Source organism: Macaca fascicularis, chromosome 1, assembly GCF_037993035.2.
Source record: "Macaca fascicularis isolate 582-1 chromosome 1, T2T-MFA8v1.1".
NCBI lineage: Eukaryota > Metazoa > Chordata > Mammalia > Primates > Cercopithecidae > Macaca > Macaca fascicularis.
This window is the reverse complement of record NC_088375.1, coordinates 228,620,195-228,644,001: the sequence shown is the minus strand read 5'-3', so window position 1 is coordinate 228,644,001 and position 23,807 is coordinate 228,620,195. Positions and strand designations below refer to the sequence as shown.

The 23,807-nt window shown below is 60.7% G+C and overlaps 2 protein-coding genes across 3 annotated transcripts; one reads left to right on the top strand and one right to left on the bottom strand.

Annotated features, from left to right (window-relative positions):
• The first annotated feature begins 1,006 nt into the window (after positions 1-1,006).
• Positions 1,007-5,919, top strand: HES3 (hes family bHLH transcription factor 3). Its single transcript, XM_045387905.2, has 4 exons — positions 1,007-3,677; positions 3,784-3,879; positions 3,981-4,062; positions 4,468-5,919. The coding sequence occupies exons 1-4, from the start codon at positions 3,627-3,629 to the stop codon at positions 4,839-4,841; spliced, it is 603 nt and encodes a 200-aa protein (XP_045243840.1). The 5' UTR covers positions 1,007-3,626; the 3' UTR covers positions 4,842-5,919.
• Positions 5,920-6,706: 787 nt separating this feature from the next.
• Positions 6,707-21,823, bottom strand: GPR153 (G protein-coupled receptor 153). Of its 2 annotated transcripts, XM_045387875.3 has the most exons (6): positions 21,555-21,823; positions 14,176-14,639; positions 13,342-13,771; positions 10,645-10,837; positions 9,762-9,946; positions 6,707-9,336 (listed from the first exon to the last, which is right to left on the bottom strand). In XM_045387875.3, exons 2-6 carry the CDS (start codon positions 14,529-14,531, stop codon positions 8,671-8,673), a joined length of 1,830 nt encoding a protein of 609 aa, XP_045243810.2. In that variant the 5' UTR covers positions 14,532-14,639; positions 21,555-21,823; the 3' UTR covers positions 6,707-8,670. The 2 variants fall into 2 exon arrangements, with proteins under 2 accessions (XP_045243810.2, XP_073878057.1); XM_074021956.1 differs by lacking the exons at positions 13,342-13,771; positions 21,555-21,823 and having other exon boundaries at positions 14,176-14,320.
• Positions 21,824-23,807: the final 1,984 nt, after the last annotated feature.

The window sequence follows — 23,807 nt, the reverse complement described above, 5'->3', positions numbered from 1 at the left end:
ATAATGTTCTTTTATTCGTTTCTTTTTTTTTTTTTTGCCAAACTCAGGAAAACCAAATGAGGGAAGGGGTGGCACAGACACTTGTCACTTTCTGTGTTAAATTCCCCAACATGAGACAGGAGGGGCCCTGAGCAGCCTTGGAGGCTCAAAGAGCCCTCAGGAGTTATAGAAGGAAGTTTTTTTTTCCTTGAATGAGCAGAGGGGGGCCTGGGTCTCCCCACTTCTCCTCCTGGACCTGTGCTCCTTTCCAGGCTGCCTTGGGGACCCCAGATGCTAAAGATGGAAAGGGAGTTGGTGGCCTACATCCCAGCTTGCGTAAGCCCCGCTTCTAAGTTGGTCCATGCCCTTCCTGGCAGCCCGAGAGTGCTTTGTCCTGCTTGCCCTCAGAGGACAGGGTGAACCTACTGCCACTCCCCCTCCAGCTCTGAAAATACCTCCTGGTCTATGTGAGCCCCTTTGGAGCCACGCCTGCCTGAGGTTGTGCTAGGATGCCCAGACTCAGGGCTTGTAAGCAGCATGACAAGCTGGGGTGGAGGGTGGACTCCGAGTCTTCAGCCTGGGTTTCTAGGAACGGTCTCTGTAGAGACTAGTCTGCTGTCTTTCCCAATGACCTTGCCAGATGCAAAGCACAATGACTGTAACTTAGTAGTAGAGGAAGTGGCTGCCCAGAGAGAGGAGCAAGAAGTGAGGGTAAAGTGGCCATGGTGGGGAGAAACCCGGCTCAGAGCTCGGAGAAGGGGAGGGTGGAAGTCGCACCAATATCTCTCTCCACTTTGATCCTGCGCGACCCTCGGCCAGTGTAAGGCGAGTAGCGGACAAGGAGGCTGTTTGTGATGGAGGAGCCACGGGTGGGGGCGCCAGAAAGTAGGGGAATCATTCCAGTTGGGGAGACCCCTGCCCGAAAACGGGCCACAGGACAAGCGGCGCGGCGGGCAGTGTCGGGGTTGGGGTGCGGGGGGCCGCAGAGGCGGAAGTCCATTCAGTGGACCAGGGCGGAGCGACGCCTGAGAATTCCGCCCAGGCCTTAAGGCGGGCCTTGCCTCCTGCAGCCAAAGCAGAACATTGCGAATTAGCGCATTTTGCGGTCAATTTTCCACTGCTTAAGAAACACTAAGCCATCCACGTGAGCGGCCCCACCCAGTGCGATTGGAATCCCAGGGGACAGGCTTGGGAGGGGTGGTGGCCCTGGGAACGGCGGGTGTCGGGGTTCCGGCGGGGGCAGCCCCAGGGCCCCTTTATGGCGGCCCGGATTCAGGAGAGGGGGCGGGCCGGGCACCCAGCTGCGGGCCGCGAGAGCTGCGCGGAGAGCCATTGGTTTGCTAATGCACCCGAGTTGAAAGGCGCGGGCGGCGGTTTACAGGGAAGGATTGTAATTAGAGGACAAATTGCCCCGCTGCCCCGCAGCTCGAGAACGCGGGGAAGGGGAGGCCTGCCGGGGCGCGGCGCGCGCCAGGCCTCCGTGCAGATGTGCAGCAGCTGGAAGTCCGCGCCCAGCGGGGCGCCCGGAGTTTGGCCCCGAGGGGGCGGGGGCGGGCGCCGCTTTGTGGGGCCCGCACAATGCCCTTAACACTCGACTGCCCCCTTTGTGCCCGGCCGCGCCGCCCGCCCGCCCCGCGGTGCCTTTGTACCGCGCCGCCACCTCCCCAAGCTCGGAGCGAGTCGCACGGAGGACGCCCCGGCCCGGCTGGTCCTGGAGCTTCAAAGCTGCCCGGCGCGTGCCAGCGCCTGCCGCCTAGTCTCGGCCCCCGCCGCCCTCCCAGGCCCAGGTCGGCCCAGATCTGGCCCGCGGGCCCTGCGGCCCGAGATGGAGAGAGCCCCAGAGCTGCTGTTGCTGCTGCCTAGGCCTGAAAGGGGGAGGGCGTGGCGCGATTCTCCACGCTGCTTGGCGCCTGGGAACGCCGCTATCCTGGGGAGGGTAGGCGGGGGCGGGCTCGGGGGAGATACCCCGGCTTGACAGCGCTGGGGGGTGCACCCCACCCTGAGTCCCTACACAGAAGCCGGTTTGTTCATTCCTCTGCCACAGGGCTCAGCTGCAGAATTTTTGCGACTTCCCTGTCACCCTCAGAAGCAATGGGGGCTGCATTGTTCAGAATATCATTTTACAAATCCCAAAACTAAGGCCATGAGGGCCCACGGGAGATGTCTAGGTTTGAACCCAGGGACTTCCTGGAGGTCAGCCTTCCTGTCCATCACAGCGACTACAGTTCAGCCTCCTGGAGTTCAACCAGGGGGATGGCCCCAGAACCTTGCTGTAGGGCCTAACCCATCCTGGGGCGAGTGCTCCAGGCACCTCCTCCAATGGGTCCCCCATAGTTTTTTTTTGAGACAGAGTCTGGCTCTGTCGCCCAGGCTGGAGTGCAGTGGCTGGATCTCAGCTCACTGCAAGCTCCGCCTCCCGGGTTTACGCCATTCTTCTGCCTCAGCCTCCCGAGTAGCTGGGACTACAGGCGCCTGCCACCTCACCCGGCTAGTTTTTTGTATTTTTTAGTAGAGACGGGGTTTCACCGTGTCAGCCAGGATGGTCTCGATCTCCTGACCTCGTGATCCATCCGTCTCGGCCTCCCAAAGTGCTGGGATTATAAGCTTGAGCCACCGCGCCCGGCCGGGTCCCCCATAGTTTGAATCATGGATTGGGGTGTGGGCCCTGGGCCTCTCGAAGTGTGGCCTGGAGCTCTTCCCAGAATGTCAGTGGCCTCCTGCCACCACCACCTGTGCGTGGAGCTGACAGCAGGCTCATGGGAGTAGACTTCCAGTGCTTCTCCATGGGGAGAGGGTCTGCCACCAAAGCTACCCAGCCCGGAAGCCCAGGGCTGTGGGGCAGGGGGAGGAAGCCGCGTTCACCCCACCTGCCTCCTGTGGGAAGTCTGCGTTGGATCCTAGCAGTGTCAGAGAACACGGGACCCAGGCTACACCCCCACCAGGACCCCTCCCAAGCCCAGTGCCCCAGCAAGGATGAGACTGGCTGTGGCCCCGAGGGCGGGCTGCACGCTTTAATGGGACGCACGTTGCTGTGTGGCCCCTGCGGGCTTGGCTTGTGCCCGGCTTTGAGCAGCCACAGGCAGAAAATTGCTGCATTGTCCTGACATTTAGGGCAACTAATGTGGCGTTGCGGGTATGGCCAGAGCATGAAGTGCACAGAGAGGTGTCACCTTGGCATCGTCATCAGTCCTGAGGGAGCCCAGAGCCCTGTCATAGTCATGTGGCAGCCTGTGGCCAGCTGGCCCAGGTACCTCCCCAGTAGGTGATCCCCGGAATGCTTGCACTCCAGGGTATCAAGGACTTGGCAAGTGGGACTAGAGAACTTACGGGGATTGGGACAGGATGGGCGTGGAGGGGGGTGGGCATGGCAGGGGTCCTCAGACTTGGGAAGTGGTGGAGGCCAGAGAGATAAGGAAAAGAGAGAAAGGAGAAGGGGGGTCCCTCGGGAGGCAGGGTGGGGGTCCTGAAGGTGAGAAGAAGCCTGGGCTATGGGAGGGGGCTGAGGGAAGGAGGTGGGGAGCTTCCCGATGCGTCTTCCCTTGGTCCCCTCCTCCTCGAGGTTTCTAGAGTCCAGAGGGCCTCATTGACATGTAAACGAGGGTCCCTATAAAGGCAGCACTGCCTCACACTGGTGCACGGACTGCAACATGGGCACGGAGCCTGCTGCCCGGGGCAGCCTCCCCAGCAACTTCCGAAAGGTCTGGGGTCTTGAGGGGTGAGGGGCAGGTGCCCTTCCCCAGGAGGTGGGGGGGACAGAGGGCAGGAGGGTAGCAGTCCCACACTCTGAAGGCCGTTCATCTGCAGATCTCCAAGCCGCTGATGGAGAAAAAGCGACGGGCACGCATCAACGTGTCACTGGAGCAGCTGAAGTCGCTGCTGGAGAAACACTACTCGCACCAGGTAAGACTCAGGCAGGGTGGGGGTGGGTGGGTGATACGATCCCAACCTCCCTCTCTCCACCTCGGGAGGCCGGCCTAATAGACCTTTCCATGGTGGCGTAGATCCGGAAGCGCAAGTTGGAGAAGGCCGACATCCTGGAGTTGAGCGTGAAGTACATGAGAAGCCTTCAGAACTCCTTGCAAGGTACACGGGAGAGCTGGAGGGAGTAGGGGGAGGCTTGTGGGATCAGAGCCAGGGATGCCTCAAGGACCTCTTGAGCCTGGGCTTTTGAGACCAGCCTGGGCAACATAGCAAGACAGCAAGACCCCCAGCTCAAAAATAAAGAGGACAGCTGGGCAGCTGGCGAGGAGGGGGCGCCAGCTCGCTAGGGGTCGAGGGAGGAGCAGTAAAGCCCGGGCTGGCTGTGCGATTGCGATCTGGGTGGTAGGAGGTCTGGACCCCGGGGGAGACGTTCGGGTCGTCTGACCTCTCCGCCCTCCTCTTCCCTTCGTCAACACGCTTCTTCCCTCCTTTCCCCTCCCTCCCCTCCCCTCCCCTCCCCTCCCCTTCCCTCCCCTTCCTGTTTCTCTCGTCCACTTTTCCCCACAGGGCTCTGGCCTGTGCCCAGCGGAGCCGAGCACCCGTCGGGCTTCCGCAGCTGCCTGCCAGGCGTGAGCCAGCTCCTTCGGCGCGGAGATGAGGTCGGCGGCGGCCTGCTCTGCCCCCTGGTGCCGGAGCGGGCCGCCGGCAGCACCATGGACAGCGCCGGGCTGGTGCAGGAGGCGCCCGCGCCGTACGGCCCCTGCACCCCCGCCGTCTGGGCTCCTGCTCCGGCCGCCGGCGGCCCGCGGTCCCCACCACCCCCGCTCCTCCTCCCCGGAGGTCTCCCCGGCTCGTCCGCCAGCGTTCCCCCGCCGCAGCCAGCGTCGAGTTGCTGCGCCGAGAGCCCTGGGCTGGGCCTGCGCGTGTGGCGGCCCTGGTGAAGCCCCGGGGATGGCCTGAACTGAAGGCGCTCCCTATTTGGTCTCGCGACACAGGGACTATTTTCAGCACGCCCACAGTGACTGCTGGGACCTCCCAGTCGTCCGTTCTGGTCCACGGGCGGGGGTGGCTTGGAGAGGGCCGCGCGCCCCGCTAGCGCAGGGAAATACTCCCAGCCCTTCCGGACCGGGTCTGCGCGTCTGGGCATAATCCACCCCCACTCCAGCTCCACCTACACACGCCGAACTGCTCGCTCTCCGCCCATCCTCCGGAGGGGCTGGGAGGGGGTGTCCTGGGCTGAGCCCCTTTCCCAGGGACCCCTGGCGGGCAACCCGCCCGCCCCCACCCCCGCCCGGCTGCCGCGCAGCGGTGGGAATGTCTCAGTTGGCAGCAGCGCAGAGCTGACCCCTCGCAGCGAGGAGAATTGCTGCCCCGCCCCGGCCCATTCAGCGGACCGCGGGCGCCCGGTTCCCACCGGTACAAAGCGCGCTTGGCCCCGCCCCGCCGGCGAGGGGCCCCCAGCCTCCCCTAACCTGGGACCCTCTTGGCTTCCAAAGACCTCCTCCGCAAGCAGCGCTGCCCACCCGGCCGGCGCATTCCCCGAGGCCTGCCCTTCTCAGAAGCCCCGCCCCTAAGATGCACCGCCTCACCCGGACGCCCCGCCCACGCGGTTCCTAGAAGGGACCCATTGCTTGGTGGCACCAGCTTGAGGGCTGCAAAAGTGAACCCGGTGCCTCTCGTGGGAGAGGGGAACGCCTTTCGCTCGACAAAGACCCTGGCCCACATTCCAGGCCCGGACCCCGTAGACCCCCGCAGCTCCAGATCCCTAGGGCTGCCGGAGAATTCACACTCTGGACGGCTCTCGGAGCGCGCTGCGCCACTTTATTGGTTCATAACGAGGTCACTGCTGCGCACGGACTTCGGTGGTGGGAGGTTCTCAGGTCAAATTTTCTTCCCCTGGGCTTCTGGCCCAGGATCCCGGGCCACCGAGGGGGAGCTGGGGTTGTGGGGTCAGAGATCCTGGCACCTCCTCCCGACAGCTTGTAATTCAGAATAAAGCCAGCGCGAATCTGTGAAGTGGGCATCAAGAGGACATCAGAGGTCTAATGTGTCCCACCCCTGCGATGCCTACTTAGGTGCATGTTTTGGAACCACAAATATGAACTTTCTATAGAAGCTCTTCTCTTTTTGGACTGCCCTGGCCTGCAGGGCACTAAACCCGTCCTGATCCAAACGCGTGAAGGACTCAAGGTCCTTCAAAAGCCCGGCTCCACAGTCGCACCTAGTGGGCTCGCTGGAGTTGGGGCGAGGGTGGGGGTCCCGGCTGTCGCCGTCCAGGTTGGCCTCTCGGGTCTGTGCTTCCTGCGGTGTGGGGTGAAGTGGAGGCCAGGACAAATCCCTCTGCAGTCCACCAGGTGGCGGTGTTGCACTGCAGGCCCAAAAGTCCTTCCTCCAAATTCCAGGAGGGCCCCGCGGGGACAGGGGCTCAACAAGTCCCAGGTGGCTTAGGCCCAGCTCCTATTGCCCTGACCTGTTCACTCTCTTCAGTCAAGCTCACGGTGACTAGCAGCCCCAGGTGCCAACCCTGGGGCAGGGGTTGCCACCTGGGCTAACAGGGCCTTTCCTCCACTGGTGGGCTGTAGAGCCCACCCCACTGCTTTATCCTGTTGTTACTCCAGGACCATCTCACTCCTCACTCGCTGGTGGGACTGCAGCATTTGTCTGAAGACAGAGGGCAAGTCCAACCCCCCAAAAATGGCGCACTACCAGAACTCAGGTTCCAGAGGAAGACATTAAGGGGCAGCTGACCAGCCCCGCTGTGAGCTTGTAGAAGGGTTTTCCATGAAACCAGCCTTGGAATGCCAGGTGCAAATCATAAGGAAGTTTTTATTGGGTCCTGTACAGAAGAGAAATGCTCAGTTGTCAAAAAACTACAAAGGGATCCCTGGCTCTGGGTGTGCTATGAAGACAACTCCCTCCCCAGTGAGGCCAGGGTCAAGTTCCTTAGAAACGCAGCGAACAGGCCTGGAGGCCGGACAAAGTTTGGGAGAGAACTCCAGGCCCAGGGTCCCCCCCTTTATTTTTGTAAAAACCGCAGGACTGGAGTGATTTAGGGGACTCTGTCCCCCTGTATTGCCGTTGGATATGAAACATACAGAGTAAAACCCCAAGGTGACAAATGAGTGAAAACCTAAGGTGACAAGTGGACAGACGGCCCCCAGATGGAGGAGACAATGGCTAGCTGGTGACCTCTGCCCCTACGTAACTTGTCAGTCCTTGAAGGCACAGCAGCATTGGCCAGAGATGGCCCCTCCCGCGGCCAGGGTTGGATTGTACTTCCCTGCCTTGCTCATCTGTGGCCACAGCTCATACCCCCAGTTACCCCACAGCCAGGGACTGGAGGGGCCTCTGAAGCAGAGACAGGCTTAGGCAGCCTCCCACCCCATGCCAGCAGCTTGTTCTGGGAGTGGGACCCTATCTGAAGGGTGATGAGATAGGCTTGGCCACCTGACGGCCAGAAGGAACTGGGTACAGGCAGGCTGTATGCTGACCTTGGAAAGTACCCCAGGTTTTCATATTGTGGGGCCACTGCATAGGGGTAGGGTCTGGAGGAGACAGCTTTCTCATCTGCCCTATTTCACCAGCTCAAGGTTATAGCTGTTCCTGGTTTTCCTTAGCCTGGGAAGACCCAGGGCCCATGGCAATGCCCAGGCCTGTAAAGGGTCTGCCCAGGAGGGAAGGCAAAGAAATACATTGCTTCAGGGGTTGGACGCCTGCCCAGAGCCAGGCCTTGCAGCTGAGAACCTGGAAGCCCCTGCCAGGATCCCTTCCTGGCCAGGCCTGCACGGGTGGGGAGTGAGGCTGGGGAGGACGTGGGGACACGGAAGCCCAGGCCCTGCTGCCCTCGTGCTCTCTGCCTGCACCGCACACATGGTGGGAGCCATGGGGGGAGCTGATGTGGTGGGAACAGGCAACGATTGCAGAGTAACGAGGGTGGGGACACTAATGGTGGTCAAGGTGGCTGAGGTGCCAGTGGTGGTGGTGCAGAGTGTTGTGCTTAGCTGGGGTGGAGTGTGGGTTTCCAAGGGGGTAGGGGGCACGGAGAGTAGGAGGCCTCAGGCCTAGGGGGCCACACCAGGCCACATGCTGAATACAGACCTCCACAAAGGCCACACAGAGCCCTAGACGACCTCTCACACCTGGGCCACTCAGTGGCCAGGGCCTGCGACCAAGAGACTTCAAACAGCCCTGAGAGTTAACGTGGTCACCTGCTCATCAGATGGGAAAACTGAGGCAGGACAGGTCGGAAGCAGAGAGACCTGATCAGAGCTTGTTTGGGCTCTGAAGACCCCTGTGCTTAGAGATCCACTGTACCCCCGCCCCCCCCCCCCCCCGGGTGTGGCAGTTATGGTGCAGTGTGGGTGGAAAGCCCCTGGCGAGTCCAGTGGCTCCAGCTCAGCCTCTCCAAGGCGGGGCTTTGTTCGGTCCCGAAGTGGCCCTGTTTCAGGTTCCCTGCTCGCGATGTCCTGTTGCCCAGGGTTGGTGATGGCGCACCTGGACGTGCACATGTCACTCACTTCCCGAGCCCAAACTTGGGATGTCACTCAGTTCCCCAGGCCCGACCTCACTCAGCCAGGAACATGCGGTGCCAGTGCAGTCGTCCGGGGCAGCCGTCGCCCTTGGGACAAGGCCAGCTGAGAGGAGCCGGAAGACAAACGCCGAGGCCAACGCTCCCTCACCCCTGGGAGGGGCGGAGGCGGGCGTCCTTGGTGCCATGGCCCTGGAGGGTGGCCTGGCCTGACTGGCGTCCGTGGGGAGGCGCCGGCGGTCCTAGGACGCGGAGCCCAGCGAGTCCGAGTGAAGCGTGGCGTAGCCCGAGGATTCGGAGGGGGTGCTTAGGAAGCTGCTGGTGCTGCCGCCGCCGCCCTCCGTGCGCAGCCCCCCGGGCTCGCCCCACGATGCGCTCAGGCCCGGGCGCAGAAAGCCGGCGTGCGGGTGCGCAGCGGGGCGTGGCCCGGGGCTCCGCTGGGCGCTGCTTGGGGGCGTCGGGGCCTCTCCGGGATCGATGCCGTCGGGGATGGCAGGTGCAGCGGGGAAGGGCCCGGGCGGGCGGCGCAGGGCCTGTGGCTCGCACTCGAAGGCGGTCAGGGCGAAGGCATCGGGCAGTAGAGAGGCCGAGGCGGAGCGGGGGCCGGGCCCGGGGCGGCGGCGCGGGCTGCCTGGGGGCGAGTCGCAGGCTCGCCGCAGGCTGCTGTCCAGGGCCGAGGGCCGCAGCGACAGCAGGCTCTCGGCCGAGCGGCGGCGCGCGCGGGACGGGGGTGCGTCCTCCGCAAAGGCCAGCAGGCTGGCGCGGCGCCGCTCAGGCCCGGCGGGCAGCATCAGGTGCGCCAGGGCGGCCAGGTCCTCGCCGGAGCCCCAGCGCGGCAGGAAGGCGGGCAGCGGGACGGCGGCCCACACGTCCGCGTCGTCGTGGGAGAAGCGCCGCGTGGGCGGGACCTGTCAGGACGCGGCTGGCTTTTACCCCGAGCTGCCCTCCTGGAAAACCGGGACAAACCCTTCTCCACCCCGGGGAAGGGCCTTCCATGGGTTAGGGATCAGGCTGCGCGCCGGGGCAGCCTGGCTGGGAGCCGTGAGGTTTGGCGCAGTCTCTCCGAGCCGCAGGGCTGTGCCCTTGGTTGGGGAAGGCGCTCCTTGAGGACACTGAGCCGGCAGGAGATAATTCAGGTGACAGGGGCCATGGGGGTGGCGGTTGGGGCCCACCCACACAGGCTGTGTGACCTTTGGCCAGCACGTCCTTGGATGGTGACAGCCACCCCTGCAACTGCAGAAGGCGTGAGATGGGCTCCGAGTGGAGAGGCCTCAGGGAGGTCAGGACACCCCGCCACCCGCAGGTGCGGCCTCTCCCCCAGCCCTGTGCTCACCTGCAGGTACTGCATCTTGTCCTCCTGCAGGGGCCGCAGCGGGTAGAGCTGGGGCAGGCCCCCCTCCAGGGCAGAGATCTCATACTTGGCCATCCTATCTAGGGCCACAAAGTCACCTCCATAGCCATAGTCCAGGGAGCGCTCCAACACCAGATCCGGGGAGATGCCACCTTCCAGGCTGGTCTCTGTGGGGTGGTGGGGCAGGCAGAGCCTTAGGGCCATGGAAACTTGGGAGCATCTGGGAGGGAATCTCAGGGACCCCCTGACCCAACAGACATATACAAGGTGGGGGCTGGTTAGCTGAAAAGGGAAGCGGAGGGGTTCTGGATTCAAATCCCAAATATGCCACCCTTTAACTGTGAGACAGGGCAGGGAGCTCACTCACTGAGACTGCTTCCTTATCTAGGACATGGGGTGGGACCTGAGGTGACCCTGGGAGGACTAAATAACACATACAAAGGGCTGGCAGTGCCTGGACAGAGCAAGGGCTGGGCCGAGGGTCATGGTATTGCTGATAATGGTATCCAGACAGGACCTGGGTCTGCAGGAGCCCCCAGGGCAGCTTGCTGGGGATCCCTGAGGTTGGGGGGTGAGCCTGGGAGCTCAGCTGGAGCACTTGCAGACATGTCTACCCTGCTCTCTGTTAACCAGAACATCCCATTACTTGGAACCTAGGGCAGCCAAGCTAGATAGGAGAGTGCCCTGTGGGAAGCTGGCTTGGGTCCCTTGGACATTTAAGTACTTTTGGGAGTGACACAGGGGGTGTCTGGTGGTTGAGAATGAAGTCACCTTAGGGGGGTTGCCTGACAGCCGTTTTCTTGCCAACCTCAATGACCTCTCCCAGACACCACTCTCCCCGGGGTCACTCTTAGACCATCCTCACCGTCATCTGACTCCTCGTCATTGGCCATGAGGGCCATGCACTTCTCCCGGACAGCCTTGAGGTCGGCCCGGTAGCGGTCGCAGGCCCAGAGGAACACAGGCAGCAGCAGGGCCTGGGCCACGGAGCACCACAGCACGCAGAGCGCCATCCAGGGCGCTGAGGCGTCGGCCCGCAGGCTGCTGAAGCTCACCACCTGTGGGCACAGGGCTTGGCCTGGCACCTGCAGGACCCCCCCACCATCACACAAGCTCCCCGAGTCTCGGTCTCCCCATGTGTACGGCAGGTCTGACAGGTGGTACCTGCCAAGGAGAAGGGGCCTTTCGGGAGGAAAGGGCTCGAGCTTGGCAGTGGGAGGCCCTGCACTCCGGGAGCTACCTGGCTGCTGGGCAGCAGTGGGTGGCCCTGCTCTGTCTCCCTCCTGGCTGCCTATGGAGAGAAGTGGGGCATGGATTACCACCTCCTCCCCGCTTTGTTTTGAGACAGAGTCTCACTCTGTCACCCAGGCTGGAGTGCAGTGGCTCAATGATGGCTCACTGCAGCCTTGCGATCCTCCTGCCTCGGCCTCCCAAAGTGCTGGGATTACAGGTATGAATCACTGTGCCTGGCTGCCACCCCCTTTGAGATGAGGAAGCTGAGGCTTAGAGAACCAGGTTTCAAGCCTATTCAAGATTCTGCCCCCCGCTTCCCAGCCAGTGGCCTCCTCGGCCCTAACCCTGCTTTTGGGTCCCTGCCCAGGGACCCTGCATTCCTCCTCTCCCAGGAGAGACCTCATTGCTGTGTCCCAAAGAGCGATACTTAAGTGATTGCCACAAAAGAGTGAAAGTGTGGATGATGTGGGGATGTTCGTTCTGTCATTTGTGGGCCACGTGACCCTCAGAAAGCTGCTAAACCTCTTTGGGGCTCAGTGTCTTCATCTGGAAAATGGGCTAAGAACAGCCCATGCTCTAGAGGGTGAAGATTCTGGACACTTTATTTTTTTATTTTTATTTTTTGAGACGGAGTCTTGCTCTGTCGCCCAGGCTGGAGGGCAGTGGCCGGATCTCAGCTCACTGCAGCTCCGCCTCCCGGGTTCACACCATTCTCCTGCCTCAGCCTCCTGAGTAGCTGGGACTACAGGCGCCCGCCACCTCGCCCGGCTAGTTTTTTGTAGTTTTAGTAGAGACGGGGTTTCACTGTGTTAGCCAGGATGGTCTCGATCTCCTGACCTTGTGATCCACCCGTCTCGGCCTCCCAAAGTGCTGGGATTACAGGCTTGAGCCACCGTGCCCGCCGATTCTGGACACTTTATAACAGCAGCATGGAGTAGCCCCACAAGCTGTAACCTCTTCCCTGTCCTTAAGAGAAGCGGGGATGGCTCCAATTCCCTCCCAGCCCGCCCCTCCCCCACACTGCCCCCACTCTGCTCCCGAGGTGCCTCGTGGGTCCCTGCTGTTTCACGAAGCCCCTGCCCTCCATCTGCACAGTGGCTGGGCCGCCAGGCCCCACTGTACACATGAAGACCCTTAGCTGGGGGGAACCAGGACTGCTGAGGGTGGGGCAGTGGGGGCTGCCTCCTGATCAAGGCTCCGACTCTGAAGCTCTACCCCCCGAGTCACTGTTCTGGAGCCCGTGTCCTCATGTCCTGCAGTGACTCAGGGGAGGCAGCCTTGCCTGCTGCTTGGATGAAACACATCAGGCTAGTCTTTGCCCCAGTCCTCTCCCTGTCTCACTGCAGACCTTTCAGGGACGGGCATAGAGTCCTGCAGTGGGGAGGGGTTAGCTACTGAGTCCAGACTTCATTTTTGGGCCAAGCTGGTCCCAGCTTCACCAAGAGGACCCTAGGCAGCCCCTCTGGACCTCAGACTCTTGTTGGCAAGGCCCTTCTCACAGCAGCCCTCACCTTGGTCTTCCCCAGAAGTTAGTATCAAGAGCAACTCCCCAACAGACATTTGAGGTCCGCCCTGGCCTTGCTCTGTCTCCTGATCCAGCGCCCCTACCTACCTACGGCACCAAAGCTCCTTCTGTCCATCCTGGGACCTGGATCCACCAGGAAACCCATGGGCATGCTATCCCACCTCTGCATCAAATGGCCCTTGAGGCCGGATGCAGTGGTTCACACCTGTAATCCCAGCAGTTTGGGAGGTTGAGACGGGCGGATCACTTGAGGTCAGGAGTTTGAGACCAGCCTGACCAACATGGTAAAAACCCGTCTCTACTAAAAATTAAAAAAAATTTAAAAAATTAGCCAGGCGTGGTGGCGGGTGCCTGTAATCCCAGCTACTTGGGAGGCTGAGGCAAGAGACTCGCTTGAACCCAAGAGGCAGAGGTTACAGTGAGCTGAGATTGCACCACTGCACATTCAGCCTGGGCAACAAGAGCAAAACTCTGTCTCAAAAAAATAAGTAAATAAATAAAATAAAATAAAACAAAAACAAAAAAACGGGCCTCGGGTGAGGGGAGCAAACTCTTCTGCACTGTAGCAGGAAGGCCCGGGCCCTGCAGTTGCCAGATGTGGGCTCGAGTCCCACCAGGCTGCCCTGACTCTAGGCAGGTCTTTGCACCTCTCTGAACCTCGGTTTCCAAATCTGGAAAATGGGAACAATGATCAAGCCCATCTCAAAGGATTGGGTCTGAGGACTCAACCACCTGATGCCTGGAGTATAAGCAGTCCCAGGGCTGTCCCAGAGACAGGCTCCCTTGCCCGACGCTGTCACCCACCAGCACAGGGAAGCCCATGAGGCAGTCGTAGATGAAGACTATGGTGGTCACGAGGCCCGTGATCTGCAGAGAGGTTTTGGCGGGCTCTGAGCCATCGATGGAGGAGCGCCGCTTGCCCTGCGCATCCTCCACCACGATGGTGGGCACAGTGAAGGCGCGGCGGTCAGCCCGGCGCCCCACCTGCACGGCCAGCGTCTGGAAGAGGGCGATGGCTGTGCAGACCACGCCCATGGTCACGCTGCCGCCCACCAGCAGCAGGAAGCAGACGCCGAAGCCCAGGCCGATCTCAGCCACAATGAAGCGGCAGCCATGGGTGTAGAAGCGCTCGCTGGTGTCGTGCCAGCCAACGGCAGGCAGGGCCGACAGGATGAAGGACACCATCCAGATACCCATGACTGTGTGCACCGCCTGCTTCTTGGCATTGCTTAGCCTGGCATGGGGCAAGGTGGAACAGAGGGATCTGGCGTCACCCACAGGGGCCTCCCCAGGCCTCTGGGGACATGTAGGGGATCCTCACCACCCAGGCACCCCACACCCCCCAGTACATCATAGTCATGGCACAGCCAGTGTGGTGGGGCCTTGTTCCTTGCATAGGAGACACTATGAACATTGTCACACGTCCCTCTTCCAAGCATTCCGTATTGGCTGCTTGTGTCTACCCATGCAAAGCTACGTGTGTGCCCCCAGCAGCTTACAGCGGCCCCTCCTGAGCCTGCCTGCCCTCCCAGCATGCCACAGGTGTGGCCACTCCTATGTGCACATGGGCACACCAGACATGTCTTTGTTTTCATGCCTGCATGGAACCCCAAGAACCCCAGAGCTTCACATGCTCACCGGTAGTTGACGGGCCAGCAGACCATCCACATGCGGTGGTAGGAGAGGGAAGTGACAGAGAAACAGGTGGCCAGGGTGAGGGTGTAGAAGGTGGACACGAAGACCTTGCAGAGACCCTCATTCCACTCGAAGTCGGGGCGCTGCCGCCGCAGCTGCACCACGGAGTAGGTGGCAATGGGCACAGCCACGTTGAGCATGTGGGTGGCCGCAAGCATACATAGCAGGAACTCCAGGGGCTTCCACTTCTTCTGCTTGGCGCCAACGCTGAGGATGCCCCAGGCATTGGCCACCAGGGAGAGGCCCCCACATGCCAGCCAGCCCACTGCACTGCCAGGCAGCCGCCGCTCATCACTCATGGTGCAGACCGGAGCTGACAGGCGGCTGTGGCATCCTCCTTGGAGCCAGGTCTCGGGGAGCAGCAGCCCTCACTCCTGGCGGCTCAGGGATGCTGGGACCACGAGCATCTGTAGGGGGTGGCAATGGGCACTCAGTGACTTCTGCTCTGGCGACAGCATTGTAGCCCTTGGGTACTTGGGATGGGAGATGATGGTGAGCACTACACTTTGAATGTCCCCTGCAAAACTCATGTTGAAATTTAATTAAAACTTGTGTTGAGATTTAATTGCCATTCTTTTTTTTTTTTTTTTTTTTTTTTTTTTTTTTTTTTTTGAGACGGAGTCTCGCTTTGTCGCCCAGGCTGGAGTGCAGTGGCCGGATCTCAGCTCACTGCAAGCTCCGCCTCCCGGGTTTACGCCATTCTCCTGCCTCAGCCTCCCGAGTAGCTGGGACTACAGGCGCCCACCACCTCGCCCGGCTAGTTTTTTGTATTTTTAGTAGAGACGGGGTTTCACCATATTAGCCAGGATGGTCTCGATCTCCTGACCTCGTGATCCGCCTGTCTCGGCCTCCCAAAGTGCTGGGATTACAGGCTTGAGCCACCGCGCCCGGCCAATTGCCATTCTAATAGTATTAAGAGGTAAGACTATTTTTTTAGAAATTAGGTCTTGCTCTATCACCCAGGCTGGAGTGCAGTGGTGAGATCATAGCTCACTGTGGCACGGAACTCCTGGGCTCAGGTGATCCTCCCCACTCAGCCTTCCGAGTAGCTGGGACTACAGGGGTACACTGCCATGCCTGGCTACTTTTTTTTTTTGAAACGGAATCTTGCTCTGTCACCCAGGCTGGAGTGCAATGGCATGATCTTGGCTCACTACAACCTTCACCTCCCGGGTTCAAGCAATTCTCCAGCCTCAGCCTCCTGAGTAGCTGGGATTACAGGCACGCACCACCACGCCCGGCTAATTTTTGTATTTTTAGTAGAGACAGGGTTTCACCATGTTGGTCAGGCTGGTCTTGAACTCCTGACCTCATGATCCACCTGCCTTGGCTTCCCAAAGTGCTGAGATTATAGGGGTTAGCCCCATGCCCTGCCTGGCTAGTTTAACTTTTTTTGTAGAGATGGGGTCTTGCTCTGTTGCCCAGGTTGGTCTCAGACTCCCGGCCTCAAGCAGTCCTCCCACCTTGGCCTCCCAAAGTGTTGGGATTACAGGTGTGAGCCACAGTGCCTGGCCATGAAACATTTAAGAGGTGATTAGGCCATGGGTGGGTTTAATGTGTTTACAAAACGGCTTCTGGGAGTGAGTTCTCTCTCAGGGAGCTTTCTCTCTTCTGCCACCTGAGCAACAGTGCTGCTCCTCTCCAAAGGACACAGCATGCAAGGCACCATCTTTGAAGCATAGACCAGGACTTGCCAGACACCAAACCTGCCAGCACCTTGATTTTGGATTTCTCAGCTTTTCTTTTTTGAAAAAAACATTTATATATATATATGTGTATCTTTTCCTTCCTTTCCTTTCCTTCCTTTCCTTCCCTTCTTTCCCTTTCTCTCTCTCTCTCTCTCTCTCTCTCTCTCTCTCTCTCTCTTTCTTTCTGAGTCTTGCTCTGTCACCCAGGCTGGAGTGCACTGGCACCACCTCAGCCCCTGCAACCTCCACCTCCCGGGTTCAAGCCATCCTTGTGCCTCAGCCTCCCGAGTGGCTGGGACTACATGCATGTACCACCATGCCCGGCTAAATTTTTTTGTATTTTTAGTAGAAACAGAGTTTAACCATGTTGCCCAGGCTGGTCTCAAACTCCTGACCTCAAGTGACCTGCCCACTTCAGCCTCCCAGAGTGCCGGGATCACAGGCATGAGCCGCCGCACCCGGCCTTATTTTTATATTTTAGAGACAGAGTCTCACTATGTTGCCCAGGCTGGTCTCAAACTCCTGAGCTCAAGCGATCCTCACATCTAAACTTCCTCAGTAGCTGGGATTACAGGGCGAGTGCTCCCTGAGTAGCTGGGATTACAGGGTGAGTGCTCCCACACCTGGCGAGACATAAATCTGTTCGTCATGAGTTACTGGGTCTTAAGCACTGTGTTACAGCAGCACAAATGCCCTAAGGCAGGGAAGGCCCCGGCGCACCATGACCTATCTGGCCCTGGCTTACATCAGGCTGCACCCTCCTCTCCACCCCCGGGGAGGACCCTCCTGCCCATGTCCCTGACACCCAGGGGCTGTATACGGGGGTGCCCAGTAAGTGTGTATTCCTTCATTTCCATCCACTCCTGGTCAAAGCTCAATATCTGGGTTTCCTTCCAGGTTACCTGAATCCTCAGGGAACCAGCCATGGTGGGTCCAGATGGGCACTCTTGCCCTGTGCATGCCCTGGCACTATCCCAGAACAAGTCCTCTTGTCATCAAATGTTCCAGAATCCTCACACAGCCTATGCCAGAGCCCCCCACAGTGGACACCTCTGCCGCGCTTGCCTTCATTCCACTTCATCAGGCCACATGAGGACATGTCCAGGAGGACCATGCCCCCTGAACCTCCATTTCCCTCTCCTGTTCCCCAAGTGACCTGTTGGGGAAGGGAGCTGGTCACCACTTTCCTGACCACCCTGAGAGGGGGCAGGCAGTCTGCTATGTCAGCCCCCAGCTGGCCTTCCATAGCCAGACCCCGGGCGGGGGTTAAAGCCCCCACACAGCAGTGGTATGGCTGGGGCAAGGTCACTGTACCTTCTCCTCTAAGGGACTTCAGTGCTTCTTCTATGAGGAGGCTGAGGTGGACAGCAGCCACATCTCTGTAGCCCTGGGCCCAGGTCTGGCACACAGTGGGTGCTCTGGGGTGGTGGCTAGTCTCATGCTCTGGTTGGCTTGGGCAGCAAGGGCCTGGAGACAGCCCGTAAACCAGACCAGAGCTTGACTCTGAAGTCAGAGGAAGTGCCGATGGCCTTTCCATGTGAGTCGGGGACACAGGATGCTGGGCAGCAGGCACGTGGCGGGGAGCAGGGAAGCACCCATCCTGCCAGGGGGCTGGGCAGCGAGTCCCTCCCTCACCCTTCCCAGCCTGGCAGCCCTCTGGCTGCAGCCCAGGCAGGCAATGTGGGAGAAGCCAAGTGCCAAGTGAAGGCCTACTTTGTGCTCTGATCACACTTAACTGGCCCTTCTCACCCAGGGCCCATTTAGCCTCATTTGCTCTCTTTCTCATGCTCCGGTCCTCATGGGCATCGACAGCACCAGACACGCCCCATGCCCCCCAGAGAGGAAGTATCTTCAGCTCAAGGTGGGGGGCCACTGTTGCCTTAGCCAAGGCCCCTGGCTCTCGGGCAGGGAAGGCAGCGATGTCCCAGCCACCAGCTGGCAGGCCTCCTGCTTGTCTTGTCCAGAGTTCTTTCGTTTTTTGAGATGGAGTTTTACTCGTTACCCAGGGTGGATCTCGGCTCACTGCAACCTCCGCCTCCTGGGTTCAAACTATTTTCCTGCCTCAGCCTTCCAAGTAGCTGGGATTACAGGCGCCCGCCACCACACCCTGCTAATTTTTTGTATTTTTAGTAAAGATGAGGTTTCATCATGTTGGCCAGTCTGGTCTCGAACTTGTGACCTCAGGTGATCCACCTGCTTCGGCCTCCCAAAATGCTGGGATTACAGGCATGAGCCACGGTGCCCAGCCTCTTGTCCAGAGTTCTTTTGGTCTGTCTGTGGCCCGACTTCCCCTGGACCTTCCGAGGCCCCAAGGAATGTGTCTCATTCATCTTGGTGCCCCTGCCCTGGACCTGCCCAGACCCCTGACCTGTGGAAGGAGCCTAGTCTGGGCGACATTGGGGCTCCTTCGCTGGCCTCCTGGGTAGGGGGGAATGCTGTAGCCAGGGAAATTCCTTCCCAAATGTTTATTAGATTTCTGCTTGCACAGTAGCCTCCTCTTCCCCATCCCAGACCCAGCGTGGGAGGCAGGGTGGTCCCTTGGACTCTACCAGCCCCTCCCGTGTCTAGTAAACCACCCTGAGTGCAGCGTAGAGGCCACATGGTATGCGAGAAAGAGCGTGGACTCCACTGAGGCTGCAGGGCCCCAAAACCAGCTTCCCAGTGAGTTGCGTGACTCCTTTGTGCCTGAGTTTTCTCCTCTGTAAACTGGACATAATACTTACCTTGAAAAACGTTGTGGGTAGTTACTGCACTATGCCAGGGAAAGTGTTTAGAATGCAGACAGGCACATAGTAAGCACTCAGCAAAGCCTCCCCATCTAAATAAATGTCTCTCTTAAAGCCCTCCCAGCTCACTGAGCTGTGCTTTTTTTTTTTTTTTTTTTTTTTTGAGATAGAGTCTTGGTCTGTTGCCAGGCTGGAGTGCAGTGGCATGATCTCAGCTCACTGCAACTTCTGACTCCCTGGTTCAAGCGATTCTCCTGCCTCAGCCTCCTGGATAGATGGGGTTATAGGCACGTGCCACCACGCCCAGCTAATTTTTGTATTTTTAGTAGAAACGGGGTTTCATCATGCTGGCCAGGCTGGTCTCATACTCCTGACCTTGTGATCCACCCGCCTCAGCCTCCCAAAGTATTGGGATTACAGGCATGCACCACCTCGCCCAGTTAATTTTGTATTTTTAGTAGAAATGGGGTTTCTCCATGTTGGTCAGGCTGGTCTTGAACTCCCAACCTCAGGTGATTCGCCTGCCTGGGCCTCTCAAAGTGCTGGGATTACAGGCGTGAGCACCCAGCCTTGTGCTGTCTCTTATGGGTCAAGACACTGAGCTTGGAGGTGCTGGGGAGCCTCAGACCTGCGGGCAGATACATATTCACTGGGACCAGGACCTGGGGCAGACTAGCCTCAGGAGTGAGGGGAGCACTGGGCCACCTCCAGCCTTTGGGGTGCCTGGCAGCCTTTTGGGGGTTCAGAGCAGAGTGTGAGTAATCGCTGTGGGCGAGAGGGCTGCAGACACCAGTGGTCTTTATGCTATCAAATAGGAAACTGGACTCAGCATGCACTTATCAAGTCAACATCTATTTCTACTTGCCCAGGGCCGCCTTGGCTGTGAGACTGGGAGGCCTTCCCTCAGATGCCCAATAGGCTCTGTCTAGCCCAGCCCACCCTGTCCACGTGTTGATTACTGGTGCAGGGTGGTGAGGAAGGAGCCATAGGCTGCAACCAGCCCAGCCCTTCACGGTGCCAGTTCTTCCTCTCGTCTAGCCTAATGGTGCCTTACTGCCGGGAAAGGCTCTAGGTCTGAAGGCCGGGTGCCGTGGCTCGTGGCTCATGCCTGTAATCCTAGCACTCTGGGAGGCCAAGGTGAGTGGATGACTTGAGCCCAGGAGTTCGAGACCAGCCTGGGCAACATGGTGAAAACCTGTCTGTACAAAAAATAAAAAATTGGCCAGGGGTGGTGGTGTGAGCCTATAGTCCCAGCTACTTGGGAGGCTGAGGTGTGAGGATCACCTGAGCCTGGGGAGGTCAAGGATACAGTGAGCCATGATTGTGCCACTGTACTCGCCTGAGTGACAGAGTGAGACCCTGTCTTAAAAAGAAAAAAAAAAGGTTCTAGGTCTGTGGGCAGGGGCACGTGCATCCTCTTGTAAACGGGCATGCTCCTCCAGTGAGTGTCCCCAAAATTCTTCCCCACTGTAAAGCTTGTCCAGCAGAAGCAGGGAGAGGTGAAGCCGTTTGCCCTGGCCAGCACATGCCTGAGCCAGGATCCAAACTCCACTTGCCTGACACCAAAGTCCTGGCCTCTCAAACCCTAAACTGTTGGGGAAAAGCGCATTTTGTTGTTGTTGTTGTTGTTGTTGTTGTCCCTAGAGCTGAGTTCTTTCTGAACCTCAGGTCTGCAGGGCAGGTCTCACTGTTCCCACACTGCAGACGGGAATACTTCAGGCAGAAGCTCAGGGCAACACGGAGAGGATAGTGTCAGGGCTGGGTTTGGGGACAGGCACTCCTGGGTGCTGTAGTCCTGGCATGGGAGAGGAATGTCCTGGGGGGCGGGGCGTGGACACCGGGTTCCAAGTGCAGAGTGACAGAGGACTGGTTGTGTGGGAACAAAGTGTCCGTCTGGCTCTGAGACAGTGACCACAGACCCACGGATTGCACCCTTTCTGTTCATTCATCATAGAATGGAGCGGCCACTAGGGCCAGACCCCAGGCTGGGATCCCCACAGTGCCGACGGGACCCAGGATGGCACTGTTTCCTGCTGGGAAGTTTCTCCTGCAGGGCACTTAAAGCATCCCGCAGCATCTCAGGACCTGGCTTCCCACCTCCCCGCCTACTGCAGGGACGACTGCAGGTGCGGCCAGCCTGGGACCCACCCGGCCTCCCTCTGCAAGACCCGCGGGCGTGGCCGGGGCGTGACGTCACGGCTCTGGGCCAATGAGGCCGCGCGGCCGCGAGGCCCCATTGCGCAACAAAGAGAACCCAGAACTTGAAAGAATTCCCCGGGCTCTGGCTGCGCCCCGGCTTCCGCCCCCACGCTGGTCTCCGCCCGCGCTGCAGCCGATCTGTTCCACGGGGTCCGGCCTGGCCGTTGCCCAGGGAGGGACGCGCACCGCGAGACCTGGACATCTCCGGCACGCCCCCCCCAGTCCCCGCCCCTACAGTCCCAACCCCCCGGGGTTCCAATCCCCCCACGGCTCGTGCAACCCCTGCTTCGACTCGCGTGCTCTCGCGTACTGGTCCCCAGTGGGTCCCCCAAGTCCTGCCCCACGCCGAGGGCGCGTCCAAGCGGCTGCCTGGGAAACCTGGCGGGACTGCGGCCTCCGGACCCCTCCGGGTTGCGCTGAGCAGGGGCGGGCTCGGGATCTCCAGACCGCCCCGCCCCCGTCCCCTGAGAGCCCCCAGGGACGGCGTTGCCAGGTCCCGATGCAAGGGGACGGAGGGAGGGGCTGGCCCCGGGGAAGTTACCCTGAAGGTCCCCAAGTTGGGGGGATGCCAGCGCTAAGCGCCGCTCGTGGCCCCTCGTACGGACCCCGCGACCAAGAGAGCGCGGAAAGCCCCCTCCTTTCCCGCCGTGTCCTCCCCCCGGGGTCCTCCGGCCCGTCCGCCACCAGGGGCCAGGGCGGCGGCGCTCACCCTGCATTCGGGCGTCCGGGGCTCCGGCTCGCTGCTCCCGCCTCCGGCTCCGGCTGCGGTTCCCGCGCCTTTGGGCCGAGCGCGGGCCGCCGAGGGCCGCGGGGGTGGCTGGCGGCGGAGCGGCCCGTGGGCCGGGGCATGCTGGCGGCGACCACCGGCGGCCGGCGCGCTCCGCTCGGTGGGCTCGGCTCCGCCGCCCCTCCCTCCCCTGGGCGCCTCCGCCGCCGCCGCGCTCCGCTCCCGCCGCTCCGCTGCTGCGCCGGGCGGCCGGGGGCGGGGGGCGGGGGGCGGAGCAGGGCGCATGTCTCCGGCGGGGCCTCCGCACCGCCCCTCGGCCCGCCCCGCCCCCGCCCGCTCCGAGGCGCGGCATCCGCGGCCGTCTGTCGGTCTCTCAGTCAGTCCGTCGGTCCGTCCGTCCGTCCATCCGTCTGCCCGTCCGCAGCCTAGCCGTGCCCCCGCGTCCGTCCGCGGCCGGGCCGAGCCGCCCTGGGCCGGTGGCGCCTCCTGACAGCGCGGCGCCGCTGGCTCCCAGCTCGGCTCGGTGCACACTCCCGAAGCCGCCTTTAGACGCCGGGGCAAGACCCAGGCCCAGAGCTCTGGGGGTCCGCGGGCCAGAGGGAGCTGGGGCAGAAATGGACGCTGAGAACCTGGGGCCAGGGCTGGGGCTCAGGGAGGCCTTCTCGGAGGAAGCCGCATCTAAGATGAACAATCGGGGCGGGGCGTGGAGAGGACACGGGACCAACGGCCAGCGGCTTCTAGGAACTGGGAATCAGTCTGGATCAGGGGCAGCGAGGGGCAAGGTTGGGCCAGTTACGGATTCACGCTGCTCCCTGGACCTGGGGGGTCCATTGAGGGAATAAAGTGGATGGGCCACCGGGCTGCCGAGTGGTCCCCGCCACCCCTACAGGCTCAGAAATGTTCTGAAACTCTGAGCACCACCGCCCAGCCGGGAGAGGCCAGTGTCTGCAGCCCAGCGCCTGAACCCTTCTCCGTCTCCTCTCCTCCCGTCCTTCCCGCCCCTCCGCCCCTCCCTCCCAAGCCCTCATGCCATCACCACTCCTCATAGAGCACAGGCTGTCTCCCATAGACTGACAGCCTCAGCTGGCCCCATGCAGGGGGAACCGTTTCTGCTCCTTGATGGGAGCCCTGAGACGCCTCCTGAGGATCGTGCCTGTCTCTTATAGAAAGCCCCTGACCACACACACAATGGGCACAAGGCCTCCGGGGCTGCCTGGCATAGTGTCCTTCCATGCCTCTGGGACACATCTGTGACTAGACGCCCCTGTGTCTGGAGGAAAGTGGGCACCTGACCAGGAGACCCAAACCGATTCCAGCCAAAACAGATGCTTGGAGCTTGCCCAGTCCGGCCAGGGCTGCTCCACAGCCTGCACCTGCCTAAACTGTCCCCATACCCCAGGTCCCTGAACAGCTTTTAGGGGGCCCAGGATGGGCCTCAGGGTCTGTCCCATGAGACAAAAGAAGTGTTTGTAGAGAAAGGCCCCACAATAACTGTGGGGCTGCGCAAGGAGGAACCCGGGGCCATGCACACCTATACTCCTGGGTTTCTGGGACAGCCAGGGCCCTCAGTGCCCCCAGTGAGCCCTCTGTGGACAGGTTGGCTCCCCCTCCAGGTGGCCCTGGTTATAAATAGGCCACCAGCAGTGGGAGGCTGGCACAGGGCAGCTGTAATCAAGGGTGGTGTTTCTAAATGTCTCGCCTGTGACTCGGGCTGAAACGGTAGAAACGCCACACTTAATTATGGCCACCGAGAGCCATGCCACTTAGAAACACCACAGTTAAGATTGCACACACGGCTATGGAGAGCCATGCCTCTGTCTGGGCCTGGCTCCCCTCAGCCAGCCCAGCTGACCCACTGCCTGCACCAGTGCCTCTGCCCGGCCTCAGCTGTCTCTGGGGCAGGTGGGAGATGGCCTCTGATGGCTGCCCTGGGGCCCTGGGCTTATTTCGTGCTGTGCTGAGATCTGTTGCAAAGGGCTGGGTGCCCCTGGGAGGCGGTTTTTAGGTGCCTGGTTTGCCCAAAGCCACACGGATGAGTGGCTGAGCCAGGACTGAACTAGGGAGTCTGATGTGGGGCCCACCTTCAAGTGAAGGATGTGGGTGCTTTGAGGACCTGGTCCCCTCAGTGAGCCCCTGGGCTCAGGCCCCACTGTGGCCAGCCCTGGGCCTTCTGCTTGCTGGGAAGGGTGGCCTCCTCATCGCTCTGAACCCAGGGCACCATTCTGGCATGGGTCA